The sequence below is a fragment of the Zootoca vivipara genome, chromosome 6 (assembly GCF_963506605.1).
Source record: "Zootoca vivipara chromosome 6, rZooViv1.1, whole genome shotgun sequence".
In the NCBI taxonomy this organism is placed as follows: Eukaryota; Metazoa; Chordata; class Lepidosauria; order Squamata; family Lacertidae; genus Zootoca; species Zootoca vivipara.
The window spans coordinates 61,101,042-61,124,342 of NC_083281.1; the positions used below are offsets into that span (position 1 = coordinate 61,101,042).

A 23,301-nucleotide genomic window follows, 5' to 3' on the forward strand; every position below is an offset into this window, starting at 1 on the left:
CCAGTTGTTTTGTGAACTGTTTTGTTAATTCTTTTGTTATTCTCTCTATCAGTCTTGTTTCCAGGTCCCTCTGATCTTTTTTGGTCATCGGGTGGTCGTCTTCTTGAAGAGGCGTTGCGTTCTCAGCGCTGTGTGCCATTATCCTGGTTGGTGTTGTCGTGATTTCCCTGGGGTTTTTGGTTTGGGGTCTGTTTGGTGACTTCTTGGAGTAGAATGTGTAATGGTTGGAAGTCGTGGTGTTAGGTTGTTGGATTGATCAGGCGTTGATTGGTGGCTATTCAGAGCGTTTGAATTAGGCGGTCATTTATGTGCCGTCTGGGTTGTGTTTTGCAGGCTTCTCTTGAATTCTCGCAATTTCCTCAGTGGTGCACCCTCGTGCGTTCAGGGTGTGTGTGTTGGGGTCTAGTTGGGGGTGGAAGGTGGGGTTGTGGATCCACAGCAGGTAGTAAAAGGGTTTAAGTTTTGCAGGGTTGTTTTCAGGTAGATTTAAGCAGAATTGTATAGTGTCAGAGAGTGGGAAAGAGGGGGGAGAGGGGGTTTAGGAGGAGGTAAAAAAGGGGGGAGAGGAGGGAAGGATAGGAGACTGGAAGGTAAATGGGAGTTGGAGGGAAGGAGGGGAGAGGGGGGAAGGAAGGAGTGAAAGGGAGGTAGAGAGAGAGGGGGAGAGAGGTAGGGAGGAAGGGAAGTAGCAGCAGTGATGGTATATTGTGTTGGTGATCTTAAGTTTGGTGTGGGGTGAGGGTTTGCTGGGGGGGTTGTTGATGAAAGTGGGGGTATAGGTATGTAGCTTTCGGGGTTAAGGGGGAGGGAGCAGGGAACTGACAAACTTTAAGTGAGGTATAGATTGGGGGCTGAGGCTGGGGTGGAGAACAGTGTATTTGAAACTGTGAGGGATGGGGGTATTAGCAGTAAATCAAAGTAGGGATGACTGCAGCAGCAGTGGTCCTCTGTTTAACAGGGAAGTGTTGGGATTAGGTGCGGGGTGGATTTAAGAAATAAAAGAAAATAAAGTGGTCAAACGAGCATAGGGGGTGGGAAATGGGGTGGGTAGGGTAGTGAGAGGGAGATGTGTAAAAAGGGGGGTTGGGTATTAGTAACTACGGGGGGTTCTGTATGTTAAGGGTGGGAGTGGGGTGTTATTGGTGGTATAAAGATGCTGGTGTGGGGGGGGAGGGGTAAAGGGGGCTTAAAGAGTGGGATGGAGATAGAAATATAGGTGGTTGATATATGTGTGTATATACACACACGCACACACACACACACACACACACACACACACACACACACACAAGATAGAGCCAAAAATAAGGTATAAAAAGCAAAATTGTGTGGGGGAGGTGGCTGCAGTGGCAGCGCCCCCCTTAAAAAGGGAGATATTAAAAAAGAAAAAAGAAGGAAAAAAGGGGGGGAAGGAAAAAAGGAAAGAAAAAGGAAGGGGGAAATTGGGGGGGGAGGCCTTTCTTGTTTTTATTTTGTTTTCCGAGTTAGAAGGACTGGAGAGTGGGGGGGGGCCTAATAGTAACAATAGATTGAAAAATGGGAGTAATATAAAAATTGAGGGGATAAAAAAGATAAAAATAGGAGAAGCAATACAAAACAAAAACAAAGTCAAAAATAAACAGAGATCTCCTTAGGTGATCCCAAGCAGCGTCAGGAGTCCTGCCTCGGGTTGCCTCTCTCTGGGTCTCGCCCGTTCAGAGCAGCAAGTAGTATATGTATATTTGTAAAGAAAAGAAAGGGGGGATTTTTATTTTTATTTTTTTAAAAAAGGAAAAATAGACCCCCCCCCAAAAAAAATTAAAAAAATAGAAAAAGTAAAATAATAGCAATAATAATAAAAAATTAGAGGAAAATTATTTTAAAAGTTGCAAAAAATTGCAAAGGCGATGTCTTTTCCGACGGGCCTTGTTGGTGGGGTTGAGAGGCGGGCTTGGGCCTGGTTTTGCCTCGTGTTTCCCCCACGGCCTTTGTCCTCCTACCTCGCCTCTTCGCTCTCCTTAATGGCGGTGGTGGTCCTTCGGCAGGGCTGCTAGGCCAGGCCGCGACGGTGGGGACGATGGGGTTCTTTCTCCCTCAGCGGGTTCCTTCTCTTCTCCCTCTTCTCTCCTCGTCCCGGTGTGGGAGAGAACGGCTGCAGCGCACCCGGGGGCCCGGCTCCCCCTTTCCCTTGGTACGTTCTCTCTCTCCTCCCTATGTCCCAGGGGGGAGAGAGTGGTGGCGGCAACGGGAGCGTGCACGGGGGCTCTCCCCCGTCACCGGAGCGTCGGTGCTTAGAGACGCAGGCTTCTGCGCGTTCGGGGGCTCTCCTCCGCCGGAGCCTTTTATTTTTATTTTGACTGCGTCAGACCAACATGGCTACCTACCTGTAATCTTTCGAAGTAACATCTTGTTTCGGTCTTTGCTGGATTAAAGCAAGGGTTATTAACTAATACACCTATTTATTCATCTTGGATCTTAGAAGTCTCTCTTTCTTTGCAGATTCTGAGGACAAAGAGAACTTAGTGAAGAATGGGATCACACACATCTTGTCGGTGCATAACAATGCTAAGCCTGTGCTGGAAGTGAGTAGGAGAGGAAATCTGGAGCATCTTGGATCATAGCAATAAGGAGGAATCTGATTACTTAAAACATGGCAGCTGAAAAATATGTAAAATGCTTTAGGGACCCCAGCTACAGGCCATTTCCCACCCCATTCATTCATATTTCTTTGGCTTCCCCAGCTAAAATGTGAATGCGTGAAGGTACTGTAATTATTTCTGTGGTGAAGTTATGAAATGTCACAAGCCAGTAGAGGGCAGTGCAATTACAGAAATGATTATGCTACATTTCCCAACCCTCCGTCCCTCCATACTGTGCATTAACAGATCTTGCTTTCAGTTGTCTTGTAATGCCAGATTTGCCTAGTGTAGGGATGGGGAATCTGCATCCCTCCAGATGTTGCTGGACCACAGCTTCCATCATCCTCGATCCCTGGTCATTCTGGGGTGCTGTAGAAAGAATGCAGTTGGTCAAGGGAGCTGTGGACTCAAAAAGGTTGAAAACCTCTGGACTAGATGATCCTCAGGGTCCCTTCCAACCCCGTGATTCTATGATTGGCTAGCATGTCTCCAATTTAAATGATAATAATAGTATTTTTGTTGCCTCTAGGGCTAAAAGCAGCTTACAACATTATAAAATATGGCACAGTACAAACTGCTTCATATACCGCCCCCTCAGCTCCTCAGTTTGGGTTATGGTTTTGCTGTAGGCCCTCCCTCTCCAGCACCTTACAAATATTAATAATATTAATAATATTAATAATAATAATAATAATTTGTACCCCACCCATCTGGCTGGGTTTCCCCAACCACTCTGGGCAGCTTCCAACAAAAAAATAAAATACCATACATTAAAATGTCACACATTAAAAACTTCCCTGAACAGGGCTGCCTTCAGATGTCTTCTGAATGTCAGGTAGTTATTTATCTCTTTGACATCTGATGGGAGGGTGTTCCACAGGGTGGGCACCACTACCGAGAAGGCCCTCTGCCTGGTTCCCTGTAACTTTGCTTCTCACAGTGAGGGAACCACCAGAAGGCCCTTGGTGCTGGACCTCAGTGTCCGGGCAGAATGATGGGGGAAGAGACGCTCCTTCGGGTATACTTGGCCAAGGCCATTTAGGGCTTTAAAGGTCAACACCAACACTTTGAATTGTGCTCGGAAACGTACTGGGAGCAAATGTAGGTCTTTCAGGACCGGTGTCATATTGTCTCAGTGGCCGCTCCCAGTCACCAATCTGGCTGACACATTCTGGATTAGTTGTAGTTTCCGGGTCACCTTCAAAGGTAGCCCCACGTAGAGCGCATTGCAGTAGTCCAAGTGGGAGATAACTAGAGCATGCACTACTCTGGCGAGACAGTCTGCGGGCAGGTAGGGTTTCATCCTGCGTACCAGATGGAGCTGGTAAACAGCTGCCCTGGATACAGAGTTGACCTGCACCTCCATGGACAGCTGTGAATCCAAAAGGACTCCCAGGCTGCTCACCTGGTCCTTCAGGGGCACAGTTACCCCATTCAGGACCAGGGAGTCCTCCACACCAGCCCACCCTGTCAAGTACTTTTGTCTTGTCAGGATTCAACCTCAGACCATTTACCGCCATCCATCCTCCAACCGCCTCCAGGCACTCACACAGGACCTTCACTGCCTTCACTGGTTCCGATTTAAAAGAGAGGTAGAGAAGATACATTGGGATTTTTTGTGTTCAGAGAAAATGGAATTAAGCATGGCCAACAACCATGGGATGATGGGAGTTGTAGTGAAGCAACATCTGGAGGGCCAGTGGTTTCCTGTATCTGGTGCAGGCAATACTGAGCTAGATGCGCCAATTATCTGACTTGATACAACGCACCTTCTGATGTTCTGATGCAGCTGCTGCTACCGTAATAGCAGTTTATTCTGCTTCCCTGATGTTTCCTTACCTGATAATTTTCACACTTTATGTAATTCTTCACACAGCCGAAGAACCACTTCTGGAAATCTAGCAGCTGTTTAGTGCTCATTTCTGTGTTAGCTGTTTCCAGGGCCACACTAACACCCTGCATTTAAAGCACTGTGATACTACTTTAACAGTCATAGTTCCACCAAAGAAATCTGGGGTGGTTTACTAATCAATTCCTCTTCACAAGGAACTCTGAGAATTGTATCTCTGTGAGGGGAATCAGGGTTCCCCTAACAGCTCCCAGCACTTGAATGAAGCACACCTCCCAGAATTCCTTAGGGCAAGCCATGACTGTTTCAAGTGGCATGGGAGCACTTTAAATTTATAGAGTAAATGTAGCCTAAAAGACATGTTAGAAATCAGGATAGAGGCACTAGCATTGTAACCAGGAAAACTAATGCAATAAACCACATGACTGAATGCAGCTGTAGAGGGGTGTGTGTGTGTGTGTGTGTGTGTGTGTGTGTGTGTGTGTGTGTGTACTGATGGTGTTGTTTTGTATGGGTGAATTTGCCCAGGCGATACATGCTGGTTTGCTTCCCAAGAAAATACAGTATGTATTTATTTTGAAAATGAACTCCGTGAAAGCCATTTTCTTGGTAAGAGATACTGACTAATGCCATGGGGGGGGATCAAATGCAGGGAGCAAAAACCGCTCACCAAAGCCGCAGCTGCTTGGACCGCATCTCTGCAGACTTGCCAGACAGATGGCAAATGGGTGCAGAGGTCTTACAACATGATGGAGTGAATGAGGCCAGGGAAAAAAAGGGGAACTGGAAACACACGGGTGCATTGAGCAATTTGTCACTCTGGCAAAAAGAATTGCAGAGTCAAGCTCCTTTCCCATGCCTAGCCCTCCAGCAAATGCTGAGAGAGTGTACATGGGGTGGTGTGTGTGTGTGTGTGCCGGGGTCCCATCTCTGGTAGTGAGCAGGGGTGGGAGGAAGTTTCAGAGGAGAGTAGTAATTAATCCTGATGTGTATTGTTGTGTGATTGCCTGGGAAGGATGGGGTGGGGTGAGGAGAGAAGAGGGAGAGGTTAGCAACTGCCTGGAAGATTTTACTGTTGCAAACGAGTTGCAACACTGTCCGCAAAAAGTATTTTCGATACTAGTGGTGTTGTGTGTCCCCCCTCCCCCACTTTAAAAAAGCAGCAACCTACGTATAGATGAACCAAGTTGGGCCCAGGGGGAATGACTTGGCCCAATAGAAAACAATCTGAAAATTGTGCAGCAGCAGCAGGTAGACTCAAGTTGGATGAAGTTTGCTCCGTGGTGTACTTAGCTTGATGCTTAATTTGGACTATATCAGTGGCCTCTCTCTTTTTCTGCCTCTGAACATAGGAAGCTGTGATGTGCCAGCTCAAATCATGGGCCTCTCCAGCCCTGTATTGTCTAGTTAGGCTGGTGGAAACTATCCAGAGTTTGGGAAGAGAGAGAGCTTTCTCCCCAATCACCTGCCACCTGAGGTCCTTTCAGCTGGAGATACAGTGGTACCTTGGAAATCAAAAGGAATCCATTCTGGAAGTCCGTACAACTTCCAAAACATTTGGAAACCAGGGCATGGCTTCCAATTGGCTGCAGGAAGCTCCTGCAGTCAATCAGAAGTCGAGGTAGACCAACTGGACGTTCGGGTTCCAAAGAACGTCCGCAAACCGGAGCACTCACTTCCAGGTTTGCGGCGTTCGGGGGCCAAAATGTTTGACTCGCAAGACGTTCAGGATCCAAGGTACGACTGTATTCGGGTTTCACATTTAAGCTGATTTGGTGCTCTTGCACAGCAACCTGTTCCACCATAGCATTAGGCTTATGGGGATAAGAAAAGTGATGGGAAGATGCAGTGGAACAACATTTAACTGTGATTCCTGCATTGCAGGGGGGTTGGACTAGATGACCCCTGGGATCCCTTCCAAATGTACAATTCTATGATTCTAACCTCCCTGAAAACAAATTGGAATGAACGCTCAGCAAGCAGTTGATGTTGCTTAGCATCCTCGCTGACCTAGTGCAAACAGATCAGGGTCAATGCTCAACTATCAGGTCATCTGACAGCAACCATTTTCATTAGGGCTGATTAAAGCATCACAAAACAGTGAGCAAGGTTTTGTTTCCTAGAACCCAGGCTGGCTGCATCAGATCAGAACTCTTCCATCAATCTGGTGCAGAGGATATAATGCAGATTTGGGGCATAATTACCTGTTATGCTGGGGCTCTGTAAAGAGAAAGCATCATAGGGGCACAGTATGAAGCAGGGAGCCCTGGAGCACCTTGATGATCCAAACATAAAAAGAATGCTGTTTTCCATAGTGCCACAATTACTGTAATTTTTCAAATGACAACATTTTAGAGTTGTCCAACAGAAGTGCCCCTGAACCTGGATGAGTTACTATGTCTGCAAATTTTACCCACTTCTGCGGGTAGTAGTAGTAGTAGTAGTAGTAGTAATGATGATGATGATGATGATGATGATAATAATAATATGCCACTCATCTGAATGGGTTACCCGAGTCACTCTGGCCGGCTTTCAAAAGGGGGAAAAAGTTTTGATTGATTCCCCAATCGTGCCTGGCGGTGGATGGAATGAAGCAGAATCTGACCCCAGAGCTGGACCAGGTAGTCTCCAATTTAGTCTAAGCCAAAGCAAGCTTATTTTACAATGCTGTGGTCTGAACTGAATATCGTGGTCAGTACACATTTCTAAAATGGAGCTCCAAGATAATGAGTCATTTGGCTCTTAATCAGATGAGGTTGTGCTAAATGCAAATAACAAATCTGAGGTTACACTCTTACAGAACAATAGCAGATGTTCCCCCGTTTGTTTAATGTGCTGTGCCTCCAGCATGAGGTGGAATGCATAAGTCCTTTGTAAAGTTGGTCTCTTTTTTCACAGGACATGACCTACCTCTGCATATCAGCCTCAGACTCTTCGAATCAAAACCTGTAAGTTCTCTCAGGGTTTTCAGCCTGTATACAATGCAAACATGCTAGCTTTCTTAAGAGAGCAATCCAGTTTCCTTCACCTGTTGTTCATCAGAGAAACCAGTTTTGTATACAACACACTGATCCATATTATGTTAGTACATGGGGCAGAGATGGAAAACCTCAGGCTGGGCCCTGAATGTGGTCCTCCAAGCCTCTCCCTGGCCATGCCCTCATTTCCTCTTAGACCACATCATATACTCATTGACCATGCTTGAGTGCTTTTACTAAGCTCGAATTTGTCCTTGAACTCCGACACTGCCCTTCGTTTCACTGAATGAAAGACAGTGTGAAAGTGTGTAGAAACTAGCTATTTGTACAAAAGGAAAATGGACATTTGTTGCTCCACCCACTTTTGCTTCCAGCCCTGCCCATCACTGGCATGTGGCCCCCAGAAGGTTGCTTAGAAGGGAATGTGGCCCTCAGGCTGAAAATGGTTCTTTATCCCCAACACAAAGTATGACCTGATTTCTTTTATGGGCACAGGATTCAGTGTCTCAGTGTCAACTGAAAAGCTACCCCCTCAGATGAAACGGCCCCTTCCCTGAGCTAAAGGTTCCCTCTGAGGGGACTAAGAAGCTTGACAAAAACGTCCTGCTCCAGCAAGTTGGGGGGGGTTGCTTATTCCCTTCCCTTCTTATTTCTTTTTCTTTCAATCATAACATGCCTCTAAGCAATGGGCCACAGGAAGGAAGTTTTGCTCTTAAGGGGTTATTTTCTGCACATTGCATGAGACGCTGAATTTCACAATCCTTGTGAACTTAGAAAGGTCCCCCCCCCAGAGTCCAGATGAGACTGGGTGACTTGGAATGACCCTTAGTTAGTGGGCTGAAGGTCCACCCACTCTTGCTTTCCAAGAGGGTTTTAATGCCACACCTGCAAGATCACAGCCTTGGTGATCTTAACCACAGCCTTAACCACAGCCAGCGTGGTGTTGTGGTTAAGAGCGGTGGACTCGTAATCTGGTGAACTGGGTTCAATTCCCTGCTTCTTCACATGCAGCTGCTGGGTGACCTTGGGCTAGTCACACTTCTCTGAAAAAAAATGTTATCATAACCTAATTTTACATGATAGTTTCTGAGATTGAAGAGTGGGTTTTTGTCTATGTTGAGATACAATTGGGTGCCATTTGGAATCAAGATGGTGGACTTGAACCTTTCAAAACTGCACTGATTGTAACCACTGATTTCAAAACTGCACTGATTTTAACCAAGGATTTCAAAACTGCACTGGTTTTTTTTTGGTTTCTTAGAATTCCTGAGCAACAATCGGTATGAGGTTGCTAGTATATCTTAAGATCGGTTAAAACTAGCCATCTCATCAGAAAAACTCACTTAAAATGCCTGAAATAAAAAGTGTGTGTATCCTGCAGAGAAGAAAATTAATTATTATTACAACAAGAACAGCAGCAACTTGTGGTGTAGCATGGGTAGCCAGCTCCCGAGGCTGTGTTCAGAGGGTGGGTAGGAGGGAGGGAAATGGACCCATGCGCATTCAACTGCCTAATGGTGTCGACGTCACCCAGGATATTGTAGCCTCAGAGATAAGAAAAGAAGAGTCACTCTGTTGTCTGGAGAGGTCACTTTCTGGTTCTCATGGAGAAGCCGTTTTCAATGGAGCCCAGGGACGGAAGTGGGCAGCTGTAATGAGGCAGCAATGGGTACTGAAATTTTGCACCCCTAACAATGTTGTGTGTGGGACAACTGCCCCATGGCTCTCCCACACTATGCCACTGGCAGCAGCAACTCAGGCCAGGAAGGAGATTAATTATGAATTCTTCAAACTGTTTTTTGCTTAGGGTAATGAGACAAATTCCAGTTGAAATTATTTTCAAATCCAGGACAAGGCCCTGTTTTGTTTATTCTCCATCAGCTATAGTTTCATGGTCAAAGTGGCAAAGTGGCCTCTGGCGAACACAATTGGTACACTTTGACCATGAAACTATAGCTGATGAAGAATAAATGAAACAGGGCCTTGTCCTGAATTTGAAAATCATTTCAACTGGAATTTGTCTCATTACCCTAAGCAAAAAACAGTTTGAAGAATTCATAATTAATCTCCTTCCTGGCCCGAGTTCTTGGAACCTTTCCATTTGATTTCCTGATTTCACCAAGAACTCCAATTTTTACAGTACTGGCAGCAGCAGCAACAGTTCCATTTTGACTTTTAAATAAACAACAATTCTGCACTCAGGTTCTAAAAATAGATTACCAAATTGAGAGGTTTCATTACCTCATCAGCCACTTGTCATCAAGCCAGAGTGAAGAAATCGAGAAGGGGATTTTACAGTACCTGAGTGTTATTTCTGTGAATGGAAACACCTTTTGCTGAGGTGCCAAGGACCTGGGATAACTTTCCTTTTTCTCAGCATGCCTCAAGTTTACCTGGCTTATCATCAAGCAGGAAATCTGACTGCCACGTACACTGTTAGTGCCTCTTTACTGGCATTGCTTCTGGCACTGCCCACACCTTTGTTTGGTTTCATTTTTCTTTCATTTCCTTTTGGTAAGTGAAGGTCAAAGGAGGTGCTGTCAGTCAGGGCCGGCTCTTCATAGACCCCCGGTGGTGCAGTGCACCATGGCGCGGGGCTGGTAAGCTGGGAGCCGGCCTGGCAAGGAGCGCCCTGCGAGGGCGGGGCGGGCGGCGGAGCGATCTCCGCCCCTCAGCACCAGGGCGCGCGATCTGCTCAAGACGGCCCTGCTGTCAGTTCCTTTGCCAGCATCAAAGGAGTGGCACGAAAGGGTGAAAGGGAAGGGGCAGGAACCTGCACAGATCTGACTGCAGGTGTGGATAACTCTCAGTGATATGATGAAGTGATCTTGTGCCCCTTGTGTGCAGACTTAGAAGGGTGCAGGCTTGCACAGATGCCTTATACTTGTTGGCATTGTCTCGGTAGACAATGGAGGAGTGCGCCGCCTGCTGTGGCTGTAGAGACTGATATAGGACAGACATGTTTTGTTGCAGCTGGGGCAGATGAAGGCATTTAGTTGTGCTGCTGCAGGTGCACCATGGCGTTTCTTCTCCCTGAGCTTCTCGCAGCAGTCATTCCTCCTCTGGTCACTGCTATGGATACACGACCTGTCTTGTCTGTCTGTCTCCAGGCATTGCAGTTGTCTGCAAGGCATTCCCACAGGGTGGGGTTGATGTTGCCAGCCTTCATGTCACATTTGCAGACATCTTTGTAACACAGAGTTGGTCTGTCAACATGCCTGGAGCCTGAAGTCAGTTCCTTATAGAGCACGTCCTTGGGGATTGAGTCTTCTACTGCCTCATTCTGTCTTATACTGAGTCAGACTGGCAGTGGCTCTGCAAGGTTTTAGACAGGGGTCTAAAACCTGGAAATGCTGGGATTAACCATGGGATCTTCTGCAGGCTGCTCATGTGCTCTGCTACTGAGCTACAGCACTTCCTTTCTCCATCAGACCAACAATCCATCTATTCCAGCAGCCACCTTTTCACCAACCAGATGCCTCTGGGAAGCCTACAAGCCTCTCCTGCTATTGCATTTGGCATTCAGAGCTATACTGCCTTTGGACACAGGTTCTATTTAGCTACCAGCACACCTATGAGCCACTGATAAACTCATCTTCTCCATGAAATTGTCTATTCCCATTTGAAAGCCATTAAGTTCTCCAGATGACCAATTTATTCAGCATTCTTCCTGACTGGCTTGCACAAAGCTAATGCAGAGGTTAGACTTGGTCTGGTTTTTATTGAGCATTCATTTTGATATGTTCGCAGGGCAGTTATACGGCAATGAACGTTCATCTTGATTTGTTTGAGGGGTGTTGTTGCACCTCCCCATTAGTCATTCATCCATCCATTCATTCATTCCATATTTTCCAATGCACTTCCTTGTCACTTTTCTAACTTCCAATCTGTCCTGCAACATACTGACAATATGAAGTCAGTTGCCACATCAAGTGGTAGTGAGTTCGTGAATTAATAATAATGCATTGTGTGATGAAGGACTTCATTTAATTTGTTTAAGATCTACAGTACTCAGTTGGATGACCCTGAGTCCTAGACCAAATCTACACCATACATTTAAAGAAGTACCATATCACTTTAAACGCAACACTTAAATTTAAATTTAAATTTAATTTGCAATTTGCATCAAGCAAACAAACAAACAAACAAACAAACCACCCATGAAAATTTTCAGCACGTCAAAGCAAATTTCTGCTAATAAACACATTTTTACATGCAGCTTTTACTCATGTCCACATTTTTGTGAGCAATTTCCCCTAATTTAATGCATCTTTGTATGGTATTTTCTTAAATTAATACCTTCATTTATTTGCACCCTTTCCCCTAATATATGCATTTTTGTAAACTTTGTTCCATTGGAGAACTGCATCACAAAATTTTGGATGAGTAACAATTTTTGAAGGATAGCTGTGTTTTGATTCATCTCTAGTTCAGGGCAAACAATTCTTAATTTTTCTTCTTTGCTCTCAGGATACAACACTTCAAGGAGTGCATCAGGTTTATTCATGAATGTCGGCTACATGGAGGAGGATGTCTCATTCATTGGTGAGCTGCTTTTCTCTGTCTTTCCTTTTCAGGATGGGGAGCACACTATAATATATGTATACAAACATTTATATCTCTCTGGAAACCTACTGGCAATCATTCCTAAAAGATACATGATCTGACTCCCTTAACCTTGCAGGATGATTTTCACTCAGGCTGGAAACAATTGTTGACTGAAAAGTGGCAGCGTTTTGGGTTTTTCCATGGGTTATCTTATCTTTATGGGAAATGAAATGGCCTGAACAATACTCAGGCAACACATTGCAGATGCTGAATGCCAAAATGATCTACCATAGGTTCAACCTCAAATAACATGCCAATTGACAGAGCACGTCAAACCAGCCAGCCAGCTTTATCTACTCTCTGTTCCAAAACACCACAGAGCCTTCACTCTGGTGCATTTAAATGCTGTTACACCAGCTGTTCTGGAGGGGAAGATTCAACAACTCATGCTCTTATGTATTGCTCTTCTCCTCCTGATATACCTAACATTTTTGCTGGAAATTCCCAGGGCATTTGGATGCATTTTATGCTTCCAGATCACAAGGCACCCACCTCTTCCAGGTTGGCTAAATACCTATCAGGGACTAATTTGAGCAAACTCACAATTCGGTTCTTTGTGTCTGGTATTCTACAGTACAGTACATTTACTAGTAATTTTATTGTTATGGTTCTCTATTTTGTATGGTTTTATTTTATTTTATGAATTTGTACAAAGTTTCTTTTCTGAATACTGGTCATTGATCATTATAAATAGATTGATTGATATGCATACATATAAGTCATGCAAATTTGCTAGAGTTTACTATAGGCTGAGATAGGAGAAAAAAATAAAGGCTGCAATCCTATCTATGTATACTCGGGAGGAAGCCAAATTGAATGTAGCGGGACTTCGACCACTTCCAAGTGACAAATTTATTGAGCATTCAGCTTGATTTGTTTGTACAAAGTTGTTGCATCAAGGAAGCATTATCCCACACTTTTCTGCGCATCTTCCCATTACTTTCTTTATTGCAAAGAGTCAATTTTTTTTAAGTGGGGCTGATTTGTTGTGCAGAAGCTCCAAATAAACTTCCCTTGCACAACCTGAATTAGCTGATATGTGATTGAATCCCACCTGAAAATAGCAACAGCCTGGGAGCATCCCTGGGCTGTGTTCATATTCCTGTTTGCTGTGCACTTACGGTATTCCAGTGCCGGGTTTTTAATCCATGCTCACACAACATTATCCAAAATGCATAAGTATCTCTTGTTCTATGGTACTACCGTTTGGCACTATAGTTTCTCAAAGGAGCGACACACTGACTGCAGTCCTTAAGCTGTTCCTAGTTCATTTCTTGCTATGGGGTAAAGACATCTTTGCTCTGTCAATGCTCCCTGGTGTGCACACAAACAGAGATGAATTGAAGCTGGTGCTGATGTGAACAGTTGTAAGGGGGGGGGGAAGAGAAGAGGTGTGAAATGCCTGGGGGACAGGGAACAACATTGTTGAGCTCTAAGATGGTAAAGTGAGCATACTTTTATTTTAAGTGGACATGGATAGGTTTGCACGGTCAACAACCTTTTGCTTTCCCCTAAAGCCGGATGTAATCGTTGGAATTCTGAAAGCACCAACGGCTTGAGCTAAAGAAGCAGGTCTTGCTTTTCTTCCGTTCAGCTAGCACTGAAGGATTAGTTTGGCATGTTGTCGCAGCTTTTAGCTACTCCACCCCCCCCCCAAAAAAGGATTCCTTATGCAAGCTGCAGCAAATTTATTTAGATTTTACGAACTAGTCAATGTATCATGTGGATTGTGCAGAAACCATTTGCAGAGGGTGGGGCTGGAGCATGAAGATACCCGCTGCCAACTAGACACACTCCTCTATTCTGCCTCCTTCGTTTTGCCCGTTCTTTGGATCCTAGCCAATGGCTTCATTAGCCAAGTAGAGGCTTCAAGAGGGCGATGAGCCACTCCACTCTCACTGTCAAATCCACTCCCAGCATCTGTCACCAACCATGTCCATCATCTCAAAGCCTTTTCTCCCTGCTTGTCTCTCATTTTGATAGCCAAGATCATGTCAAGTTTATATATATGTAGTGGTTTTTTGTTTTTTCTTTCTCCCCCCCTTTTTTTAAAAAAAATTGCCCTTGTTTTAACAATACGCGTAATTGCTTGCTGTCACAGTGGCCGGAGTGGACTACTTCAGAGTAACGACGCTACGCAGCTCTGCATTTTATTCTTTTATTGGTGCTGCGTATTTACAGTGCTCGAGTCATTGCTATTTACACGGAGCGATGTTGTCAGTCGGTTTCAGAACCTCCTAATGGCTTTTGGCGCGTCTTTCTCCAACACAAAAGCTTTGGCAGACCCATCCTCTTGCCCCTCCTCTTCCTGCGTAATTCTGGAGTTGGAGGGATGGGTCTTCCCCCCTTGCTTGCCCCTTCCTGTCCCACCTGGGACCCTGGCTCCTCTACCTTGCCTGAGCCTCGGACACGACTTCCTGCTTCCCCACTGGAATCGGAACTCTCCCTGCTTTCCCCTTTGCTCGGGGACGGGCTTGAACTCAGGAGGGGAGGGACTTCGCGATATCCCCTGTCCCTCACATCCACCCCCCTCCCAAGCTCTCCTTCACCCCTCCCCAGGCCCCCCCCATGTGTCGGTGACGACTGGAAGCCTAAGAACTCAGTGCTCTCCGAGCCCGTTGGTGTGAATACCTCCCCCCAGTCCTGCGAGCCCCCCCCTTCCGCCTGGGCGGACGGGAATCCCAAAAAGTCCGTGGCGTCAGAGCTGGTGGGGGTAAAAACGTTCTGCCAATCTGCTCCTTCCTCTGACTGGGTGGATCTCGGTGACACCCATACCTCATCCTCTGGTTCCTCAAACTCCGCTTCCCAGCGCCATGGTGAGCTGCTCTCCCGTGCCTCCTCCTCCTCCCCCTCCCTTTCCATGTGCCAGGGCTTGGGTCTGTGGGGAAAGAGGGCGTGAAATTCTTCCACCAAGAATTCCTCCTGTATCTGAGTGGCTGGGACCCATTCATTCTGGGACGGTGGAGCATCCTCCCATGCCATGAGGTACTCCAGTCCCCCCACCCCCCACCTTGAATCCAGGATGGCCGTGGCCTCATTGAGTTGCTCCCTGCCTTCCCTCTCCCCCCCTCCCTCGGGGGTTTGTTCGCTGTCTCGGAGCCTGCTGCTTTCCCTGTACGGCGACAGCAGCGATCTATGAAACACTGGATGCACCCTCATGTCCTCTGGCAGTGCCAGCCTGTATGCCACCGGGTTTACCTGTTGCGTGACCGTGAAGGGGCCCAGCCTTTTGGGTGCCAGCTTTTTGCACCTCCCTCTGGTGGGAAGGCCCTCCGAGGACAACCACACCTTGTCCCCCACCCTGATGACCTCCCCTTGTCGCCTGTGGCGATCTGCCCCCTTTTTGTACGCTTCCTTGGCCCTCTCCAAGTGTTCTCTGAGCTGCTGGTGCACCGTCTCCAGTTCCTCTGCCCAATCCTCAGCCTGTGGGCCCTCCTCCTCCTCCTCCTCCCTCTCCCTCTCTGGGAAAGATCTGAGGTCGCGCCCGTAATTGGCCTTAAAGGGCGACACCCCTGTGGAGACGTGCACTGCATTGTTGTAGGCAAATTCTGCTAGTGGCAAGCGATCCACCCAGTCCGTTTGCCGCTGGCTGACGTAGCATCTCAGGTACTGCTGCAGAATGGCGTTGACCCTCTCCGCTTGTCCGTTGGTCTGCGGGTGTCTAGCCGTCGACAAGCTGACCTCCACCTGCAGGAGGTTCATGAGCCGCCGCCAGAACCTGGAAACAAATTGGCGGCCACGATCCGAAATAACCCTTAAAGGTAATCCATGCAGTCTGAAAATGTGATCAACAAACAGTTTGGCTGTCTCTTCTGCCGAGACTGCCCTGGCACACGGTATAAAGTGACACATTTTGGACATAAGGTCCACCACCACCAACACTGCAGTCTTACCCCTGGACGAAGGCAGATCTGTGATGAAGTCCATGGACACCACTTCCCACGGCCTGTGTGGTGTGGCTAAGGGCTCCAGCAACCCTGGTGGCGCTGCTCTGACCACCTTCGCCCGCTGGCAGGTGGTACAGCCCCTTACATAGTCTCGAACATCTTCCCGCACCCCTGGCCACCAGAAGTGTCTCATGACTAGGTGAGCGGTTTTGTCCCTTCCAAAATGCCCCGCTGTAGGGTTGTCGTGCATCTGCTTGAGGACCGTACGTCGAAGCTGGGTGGTGGGTAGGTACAGCGCACCCTTGTAGAAAAGCAGCCCTCTGCGTTCTGCAAAGTCTTTTGCCTGCTCCCTCCCCCCTCTCAGTTCTCTGAAGATGCGGTTGGCAAATTCATCCGCTGCCGTCAGTGCTGTGAGTTCTGCCTCGCTCACCACAGCTGCTCCGCAGGACCATGCCGACGGGGGGAAAATGTGCCTTGGGGCTGGTGGCGCCTCCTCCTCCATGTACTCTGGCTTGCGGGAGAGGGCATCCGCCCTGACATTCTGCTCCCCCGGGATGTAGTGGATGGAGAAGTTGAAGTTCGAGAAGAACTCTGCCCACCGTATCTGCCGCTGGTTGAGCACCCTGGCAGTTCTCCAGAACTCCAGGTTCTTGTGGTCTGTGCACACCTGGATGGGGTGCTTCGCGCCCACCAGGAAGTGTCGCCAGTGCTGGAACGCAGCGTAGATCGCAAGAAGTTCCCTATCAAACACTGTGTAGTTGCGTTCAGGCTGTGTCAGCTTCCTGGAGAAGAAGGCACAGGGTCTCCACTCCCTGTTGGCGTCCAGTTGCAACAAAATTGCGCCCACAGCTTTTTCAGAAGCATCTGTCTCAATGCGTAGGGGCGCGTCCTGCACCACATGGAACAGGTTTTGGTCTGAGGCGAACACTCTCTTGAGGCTTTCGAACGCTGCTTGCGCCTCTGGTGTCCACTTGAACTTCTGCTTGCCTCTCAGGCAGTCCGTGATGGGAGCCGTAACGCGAGAGAAGTTCTTGATGAACTTCCTGTAGAAGTTAGCGAAGCCTAGTAGGCGTTGGGCATCTTTGCGCGTCCTGGGGCTGTGCCAGTCCAGGATGGCCTGCACCTTGTCCTTGTCCATCGCCAGCCCCTTGTCTGACAGCTTGTAGCCCAGGAAGTCCACCTCTTTGGTGTGAAACTTGCACTTCTCCAGCTTCACATACAGGTGGTTCTCCTTCAGGCGTTGCAACACCTCTCTGACATCTTTCACATGCTGCACTGGGTCATTCGAGTAGATAAGGATGTCATCTAGGAAGACCAAGCATTTCCTGAAGAGGAGGGACCCCAGGACGTGGTGCATGAAGGCCTGGAAGCATGCTGAGCCCCCTTGCAAACCGAAGGGCATCACCAGATATTCAAAAGAGCCCAGAGGCGTGAACATCGTGGTTTTCCATTCATCTCCTTCCCGGATCCTGATCAAGTTGTACGCCCCCCTTAGGTCCAGCTTGGTGAAAATCTTGCCCCTGCGTGCCGCTGTCAGGAGATCATCCACTCTGGGCATGGGGAAAGCCACGGGCTCTGTCACCGAATTCAGCCGTCTAAAGTCCACCACAAGACGGCGCTGTTGCGTGTCTTTCTTGTCCACCCAGAAGACCGGGCTGCCCCCTGCTGCCTTGCTTTCCCTTATGAACCCCCGCTTGAGGTTCTTGTCGATGAAAGCGCGCAGATCCTCCAGCTCCTGGTCTGACATGGCGTACAGCTTGGCTGGGGGTATCGTCGCCCCTGGCACCAGGTTGATCTGGCAGTCAAAAGGCCTGTGCGGGGGTAGGTGGTCGGACTCCGCTTCGCTGAAGACCTCCTGCAGGTCCCAGTACTGCTTGGGTATTGCCTCACCCCCTTTGATATGCATGGTGGCCACCGTGGCTATCGGAGGCCCCTCCCCTGGTTGGTGCTGCATGCAATGTTCCAGACAAAAGTCTGACCCAAACGTGATGCACCTCTGGTGCCAACTGATGGAGGGGTCGTGGCGCGCCAGCCAGCTCATGCCCAAGACGATGGGGGGGTCTGAGATGGTGGTGACGTTGAACGCCAGTGTCTCTGAGTGCCTTCCCACCGTCATTCTCATGGGGGGGGTTTGATGTGTGATGGCCCCTCCCAGCAGCTCCCTGCCGTCAATGGTTGCTACGTGCAGAGGAAAATCCAACTGCAAAAGCTGGATTTGGTGCTCTTCTGCAAAGCTTCTCGAGAAGAAGTTGGCGGACGCCCCACTGTCAATTAAGGCGAGGACCGTCAGGGGATAGCCATTTGGGAGCGTTAGCGTCACTTCTAGAACCACTCCTGCTCTGGGAGGGGTGGGCTGGCTCTGCACCTCTCTGTGCGGGTGGGCGGGCTGGGGCTGTTGTCTGCTGACTGTGCCTGGCTGCTGCCCCTTGTCTCCTGCAGCCAGGCTTTCCCGTTTCCCTGCTGTGGTGCTGCGTCAGTGGGGGAGGGCACCACCGTTCCCGCCTTTCCTTGCCACTCCCTGCGATGTGGGCAGTCTCTGACGAGATGCTGGGGTGAGTTGCAGAGAAAGCAATTCCCGCCCCTTCCCTCCTTGCGTCTTGGCGCCGCTGGGGTTTGAAAAGCCCGCGCGCGCGCGCTATCAATCTGCATGGGCTCCTGGTCCTGGCTGGCTCCAGGCGTGGCCTGAAAGGGTTGTTGAGGGAGTGGCTTCTCCTGCGACCGTGGGAACCAAGCCCGCTTTGCGCGCGTCGCTTGCTTGTCGTTCCACCGGGATTCCTGCCTCACCCCCACCGCCAGAGCTGCTTTGCTCAGCTGATCCATAGTACTGGGCTTTGGACCTCTCGAGAGTTCATCCTTCACCTCCTCGCTCAAACCCAAGTAAAACGCAGCTTGCATGGGAGGCGAATCCAAAACCCACCCCAGTCTGTGCACCAGCATGGTGAATTTCGCCCAATATGCGCGAACTGTCATATTTCCTTGGCGTAAATTATGCAGTTCCTCCTTAGTCTGGTCCAAATGACTATCGGACGAATACATCGTCCTCAAACCTTCTAGAAATTGTTGGACATTTTTCATGCAAGGATTCTTGGTTGCGATTAATGGTCTTAGCCACTCCCTGGCTGCTCCGGTGAGATGTTCCACAATAAACGCTACTCTGTGCTCATCATCGGGGAACTCATTCTGGTGCAGCTCAAGAGCATACACGATCTCAGTCTCAAAGCCCTGAAACTCCTTCGGGTCTCCATTGAACTTGCTTACAAGGGTCCCTGCTCTCCTTCCTGGCAGCACTTGGACTTGGGGAGCCCCTCCCGCCTTGTTTTTCTCTGCATCCAGCTTGTTTTGGAGGTCTACCGCCACCGCCCTTAAATGCTGCTCTTTTTCCTGGAGCTCTCTCACCTGTTCCGCAAGTTGTAGCCGGTCGTCCTGGACCTTCTTAGTCTCCTCTTTAGCTGCCTTCAATTCTCCCTGCGCCTGCAGCGACAGCTGTTGCAGTTCTAGCTGGGCTTGCTCAGCGATCTGCCGCCACTTCTCCGCCTCGGACACGCTCATCCCGGCAACTCCGAAGTAGCCCAAAAATGATTAGGAGGTTGCTGTCACAGTGGCCGGAGTGGACTACTTCAGAGTAACGACGCTACGCAGCTCTGCATTTTATTCTTTTATTGGTGCTGCGTATTTACAGTGCTCGAGTCATTGCTATTTACACGGAGCGATGTTGTCAGTCGGTTTCAGAACCTCCTAATGGCTTTTGGCGCGTCTTTCTCCAACACAAAAGCTTTGGCAGACCCATCCTCTTGCCCCTCCTCTTCCTGCGTAATTCTGGAGTTGGAGGGATGGGTCTTCCCCCCTTGCTTGCCCCTTCCTGTCCCACCTGGGACCCTGGCTCCTCTACCTTGCCTGAGCCTCGGACACGACTTCCTGCTTCCCCACTGGAATCGGAACTCTCCCTGCTTTCCCCTTTGCTCGGGGACGGGCTTGAACTCAGGAGGGGAGGGACTTCGCGATATCCCCTGTCCCTCACACTTTATATGCTTTTATTGTAGCTTGCCTGCTTTTATTGCATCTCTTTACCCAGGCCTTTGACACCTGAGACATGTGTTTTCAGGACCCACCCTGTGACTGCCCTTTGTTTTAACTGTTTTTAATGCTGATTTTTAAATTGTTGCAACCTGCCCTGGCACCTGAAAGTGAAGGGCGAGTAGTGAATTTAATACCACTATTACTAATTCTGAAATTGCTTTGATATGCTCCATGGGAACTGAGTCATAAAATTAATCAAATAGAAAAAATCATGTTTAATCTGTGACCTCTGCCTTTATGGGATTGTAAATCTATGTTGTTGATGCTGTGGGTACTGCCACATGGCAGTTCACGGTGGAGTCCGTTTTTTGCAGCATCCACACAACAGCGCCCCCATCCTAAGGCCATCCCATATCCTTCCCTTCTATTTCATCTGGTTTTACCCTTTCCAACTTTTCCAGTTAAAATATAGAGTTTGGGATATACTCGCCGTATAAGAAATACGACCCAGCGTATAAGACGACCCCCGACTTTTGAGAAGATTTTCCTGGGTTAAAAAGTAGGAATATACAGTAAATGAAGAAATACTATTGCTTTGCATTTTGATGAGGATGATGTCATATGGGCACTGCAAAAAGCTTGCAGGCCTGAGTAGCACAGAATCCACAATAAACTGCCATTAGACGTACCCTGTGAGAACAGGCCTTTTAAGTGGTGGCCCCTTGTCTGGGCAATGGTCTCTTGAGGGAGATGTACCTGGCACCATTTTTGCCAGTCTTTAGGCACCAGGCTAAGCCCTAACTGTTTACCCAGCCCTTAGATTAATTAATTTTGCCTGTTACAGGGGTGCTCATCTTTTAGGGTGGATAGGACTTGTCCTTAGTAATACATTGCTGAATGAGCATTTTATATATTTTGTATTGTTGGTGGTTTTAATGTTTCCTAGTTTTACATTGCTGTTATCTGCAATATGTTAGCTAGTCAAGTCACTTTGAAACTTTTAATGGTATAAAGTTATTGGTAAATGCAATAAACAGCAACAACAAAACACAATAACTTTAAACTGTTGTAAGCGACTCTGCATATTACACAGGCAGGCATTGGAAGGATGGGCTAGAAATCTCTAAATAAATAAATGAGGACTCAAGGATTTTGAAAGCTAATAATAAAGTCAAGTGTTGTCAACAAAATATGCCCTTATTCCCTCATGGGGTATACAAGAGCCCTTATAGAGTCCTTTGTAGGTTCTCCATTGGTAGGAGAAAATAACAGAGGCAAACCAAAGAATATTGAGAAGCAAAGCAGCTAGTAAGCCTGATCTTTATTGAACTGTTGCAACAGGGTGCTCCCCTCACATGGAGGAGAGAGGAGGAGGACCCAGAACAAAGGTGTGCCTGCCCTTATATAGACATTTTGAAATTCCCTGCCCTGGAGCTCAAGACCACCCCTCCATACATCATACATTCATCACAGAAGGGGTGTAGCCCAAGACCACCTCCCAGATACATTATACCTACATCATAGAAAAGGTGGTCTGCAACAGAAATTTGAATGTTGTTTTTTTTTCCTGTTTGCCAGGTTATGTGATAATGCCTTATCTGATTCCCTTTCCTAGTAGTCTGGCCATTTCTTTGAGATGGTAATTACTTAATTCTTGAGACAATGGGAAGGTTCCCTCACCCCCTTCCTCCTTGCAGAGAAACATTTGGTCAGTTTGGGAGTCAAAATGGTTTCAGGACTGTCTTCCTGTGCTGCTCCAGACATGTGGCCTATATCTTTATGTACGTGTTTGCTTGGTACAACCATGAACATCTATTTTATATATACAGTATATATAAAAGATTAATCTTTTTTTTTCCACAAGAAAATAAGAAAAGCCCTGCTGGATTAGGCCAGTAGTCCATTGAGTCCAGCATCTTGTTGTCATAGTGGTCTACCAGGTGCCTATGGGAAGGCCACATACAGGACCTGAATACATGCAGAATCTCACCACTTCTGATCCTCAGCAACTGGTATTCAGCAGCGTACTGAAAAAGGAGGTAGAATAGAGCCATGGTATTTAGTAGTTGTTGGTAGCCTTATCCTCCATAACATTTAGGTGACAAAATGCAAAACGGTGCTTGACAAAAGGGCGTCCATCTTGAATTCTATGATGCATTATTGGTGTAGTGCATGTACAAACTTGGGAATATGGCCAAGAGTGGAGGGAGCAAGACTTGGGGATCTTGCACAATCCTAACATGGGTTTTCTTCACTCCTGTTCCTAACTGGGAAAAAAACTTTGCTCCTTTATTTCCCCTCAACAGCTTAGCTGGAGTGTCTCGCAGCACCACCATCCTGGTGGCCTATCTCATGACGGTCACTAACTTTGGCTGGGAAGAGTGCCTGACAGCCACCAAAGCTGTCCGTTCTTACGTGAGCCCCAACTTTGGCTTCCAGGAACAGCTTCAGGAGTATGAAGTCACTCTGCTCAAGGAGGTAAGGCTTCATGCTTCTGGTCTACTAACCCAGTTGGCACTTCAGAGCAACATTTACAGGCTTATGTCTTCAAAGATTGCTGAAAGTTACCGTAGCTCTTTCCTTGCTCCTCTCTCACACAGTGATGGGAGAGGAATAAGATTCAGTTTGCACTGATAGGCAAATCTCCCTAATTCACACTTTCTGAACAATACTTGTACCAAAATACAGCCATCCTTTGAAGGTGTCCTGGACCTAAGCTGATTGTTGAAGAACAGTGAGACAGCAAGTGAAAGTGCTTTTTCTTTGCAACAAATGTCCCCCCACCCAGTGCCCTAAGGAAACCCAGTGTGAGCATGTCACAGTCAGCAGGTTCCTCCTGACTCCCGACAGTTATGGGTCCAGTGCCCTATGCTTTAACTTTCCTTCTCAGGAAGTTGTTGCTTTCTTTTAAAATAAAGAACCGCCAGGATATTCTGAGAATACCCCATGCTGAGGAGTGAGCTGAAGGAGGGTGGAAAGAGGATGAGGTGGTGTCGCACAAGAAGGCTTTCGGAGAAAAATATACCACAGTTTGCAAAAATCATTTGAGCCAGGGATTCCCCCAAAGGGAACAAATTCAGCTGATTTGGGCATCCCCCATGAATTCAGCTGATTTGGGCATCAGGCATGCCGCCTTGCAGACAGAACATTTCCCCAGGGAAGGATGTTTGGTTGCTGAAGATGTGAACCGGCCCTTTTCACTCTACTACTGTCTGTTTTAGGGCATAATGCAGATCTGTTCTATGTGAAAGGGCAGGGCTGGGAAACCTTGGGCCAGGGGGCCTAATGTCACCTCTCTATCTGGACCTCGGAACTCTCCCCAGACTATATCCCTTCCTATGTAG

The 23,301-nt window shown here is 47.8% G+C and overlaps 1 protein-coding gene across 2 annotated transcripts in view; it reads left to right on the top strand.

Moving 5' to 3' along the window:
• The window catches only part of LOC118087145 (dual specificity protein phosphatase 22-A), a 42,664-nt gene that overhangs the window by 13,965 nt on the left and 5,398 nt on the right, over positions 1 to 23,301 (top strand). For both annotated transcript variants that reach the window (XM_035119525.2, XM_035119523.2), the window contains exons 5-8: positions 2,479 to 2,561; positions 7,366 to 7,415; positions 11,916 to 11,990; positions 22,264 to 22,435. In XM_035119525.2, coding sequence (XP_034975416.1) covers positions 2,479 to 2,561; positions 7,366 to 7,415; positions 11,916 to 11,990; positions 22,264 to 22,435 — 380 coding nt within the window. The remainder of the gene's footprint in view (positions 1 to 2,478; positions 2,562 to 7,365; positions 7,416 to 11,915; positions 11,991 to 22,263; positions 22,436 to 23,301) is intronic.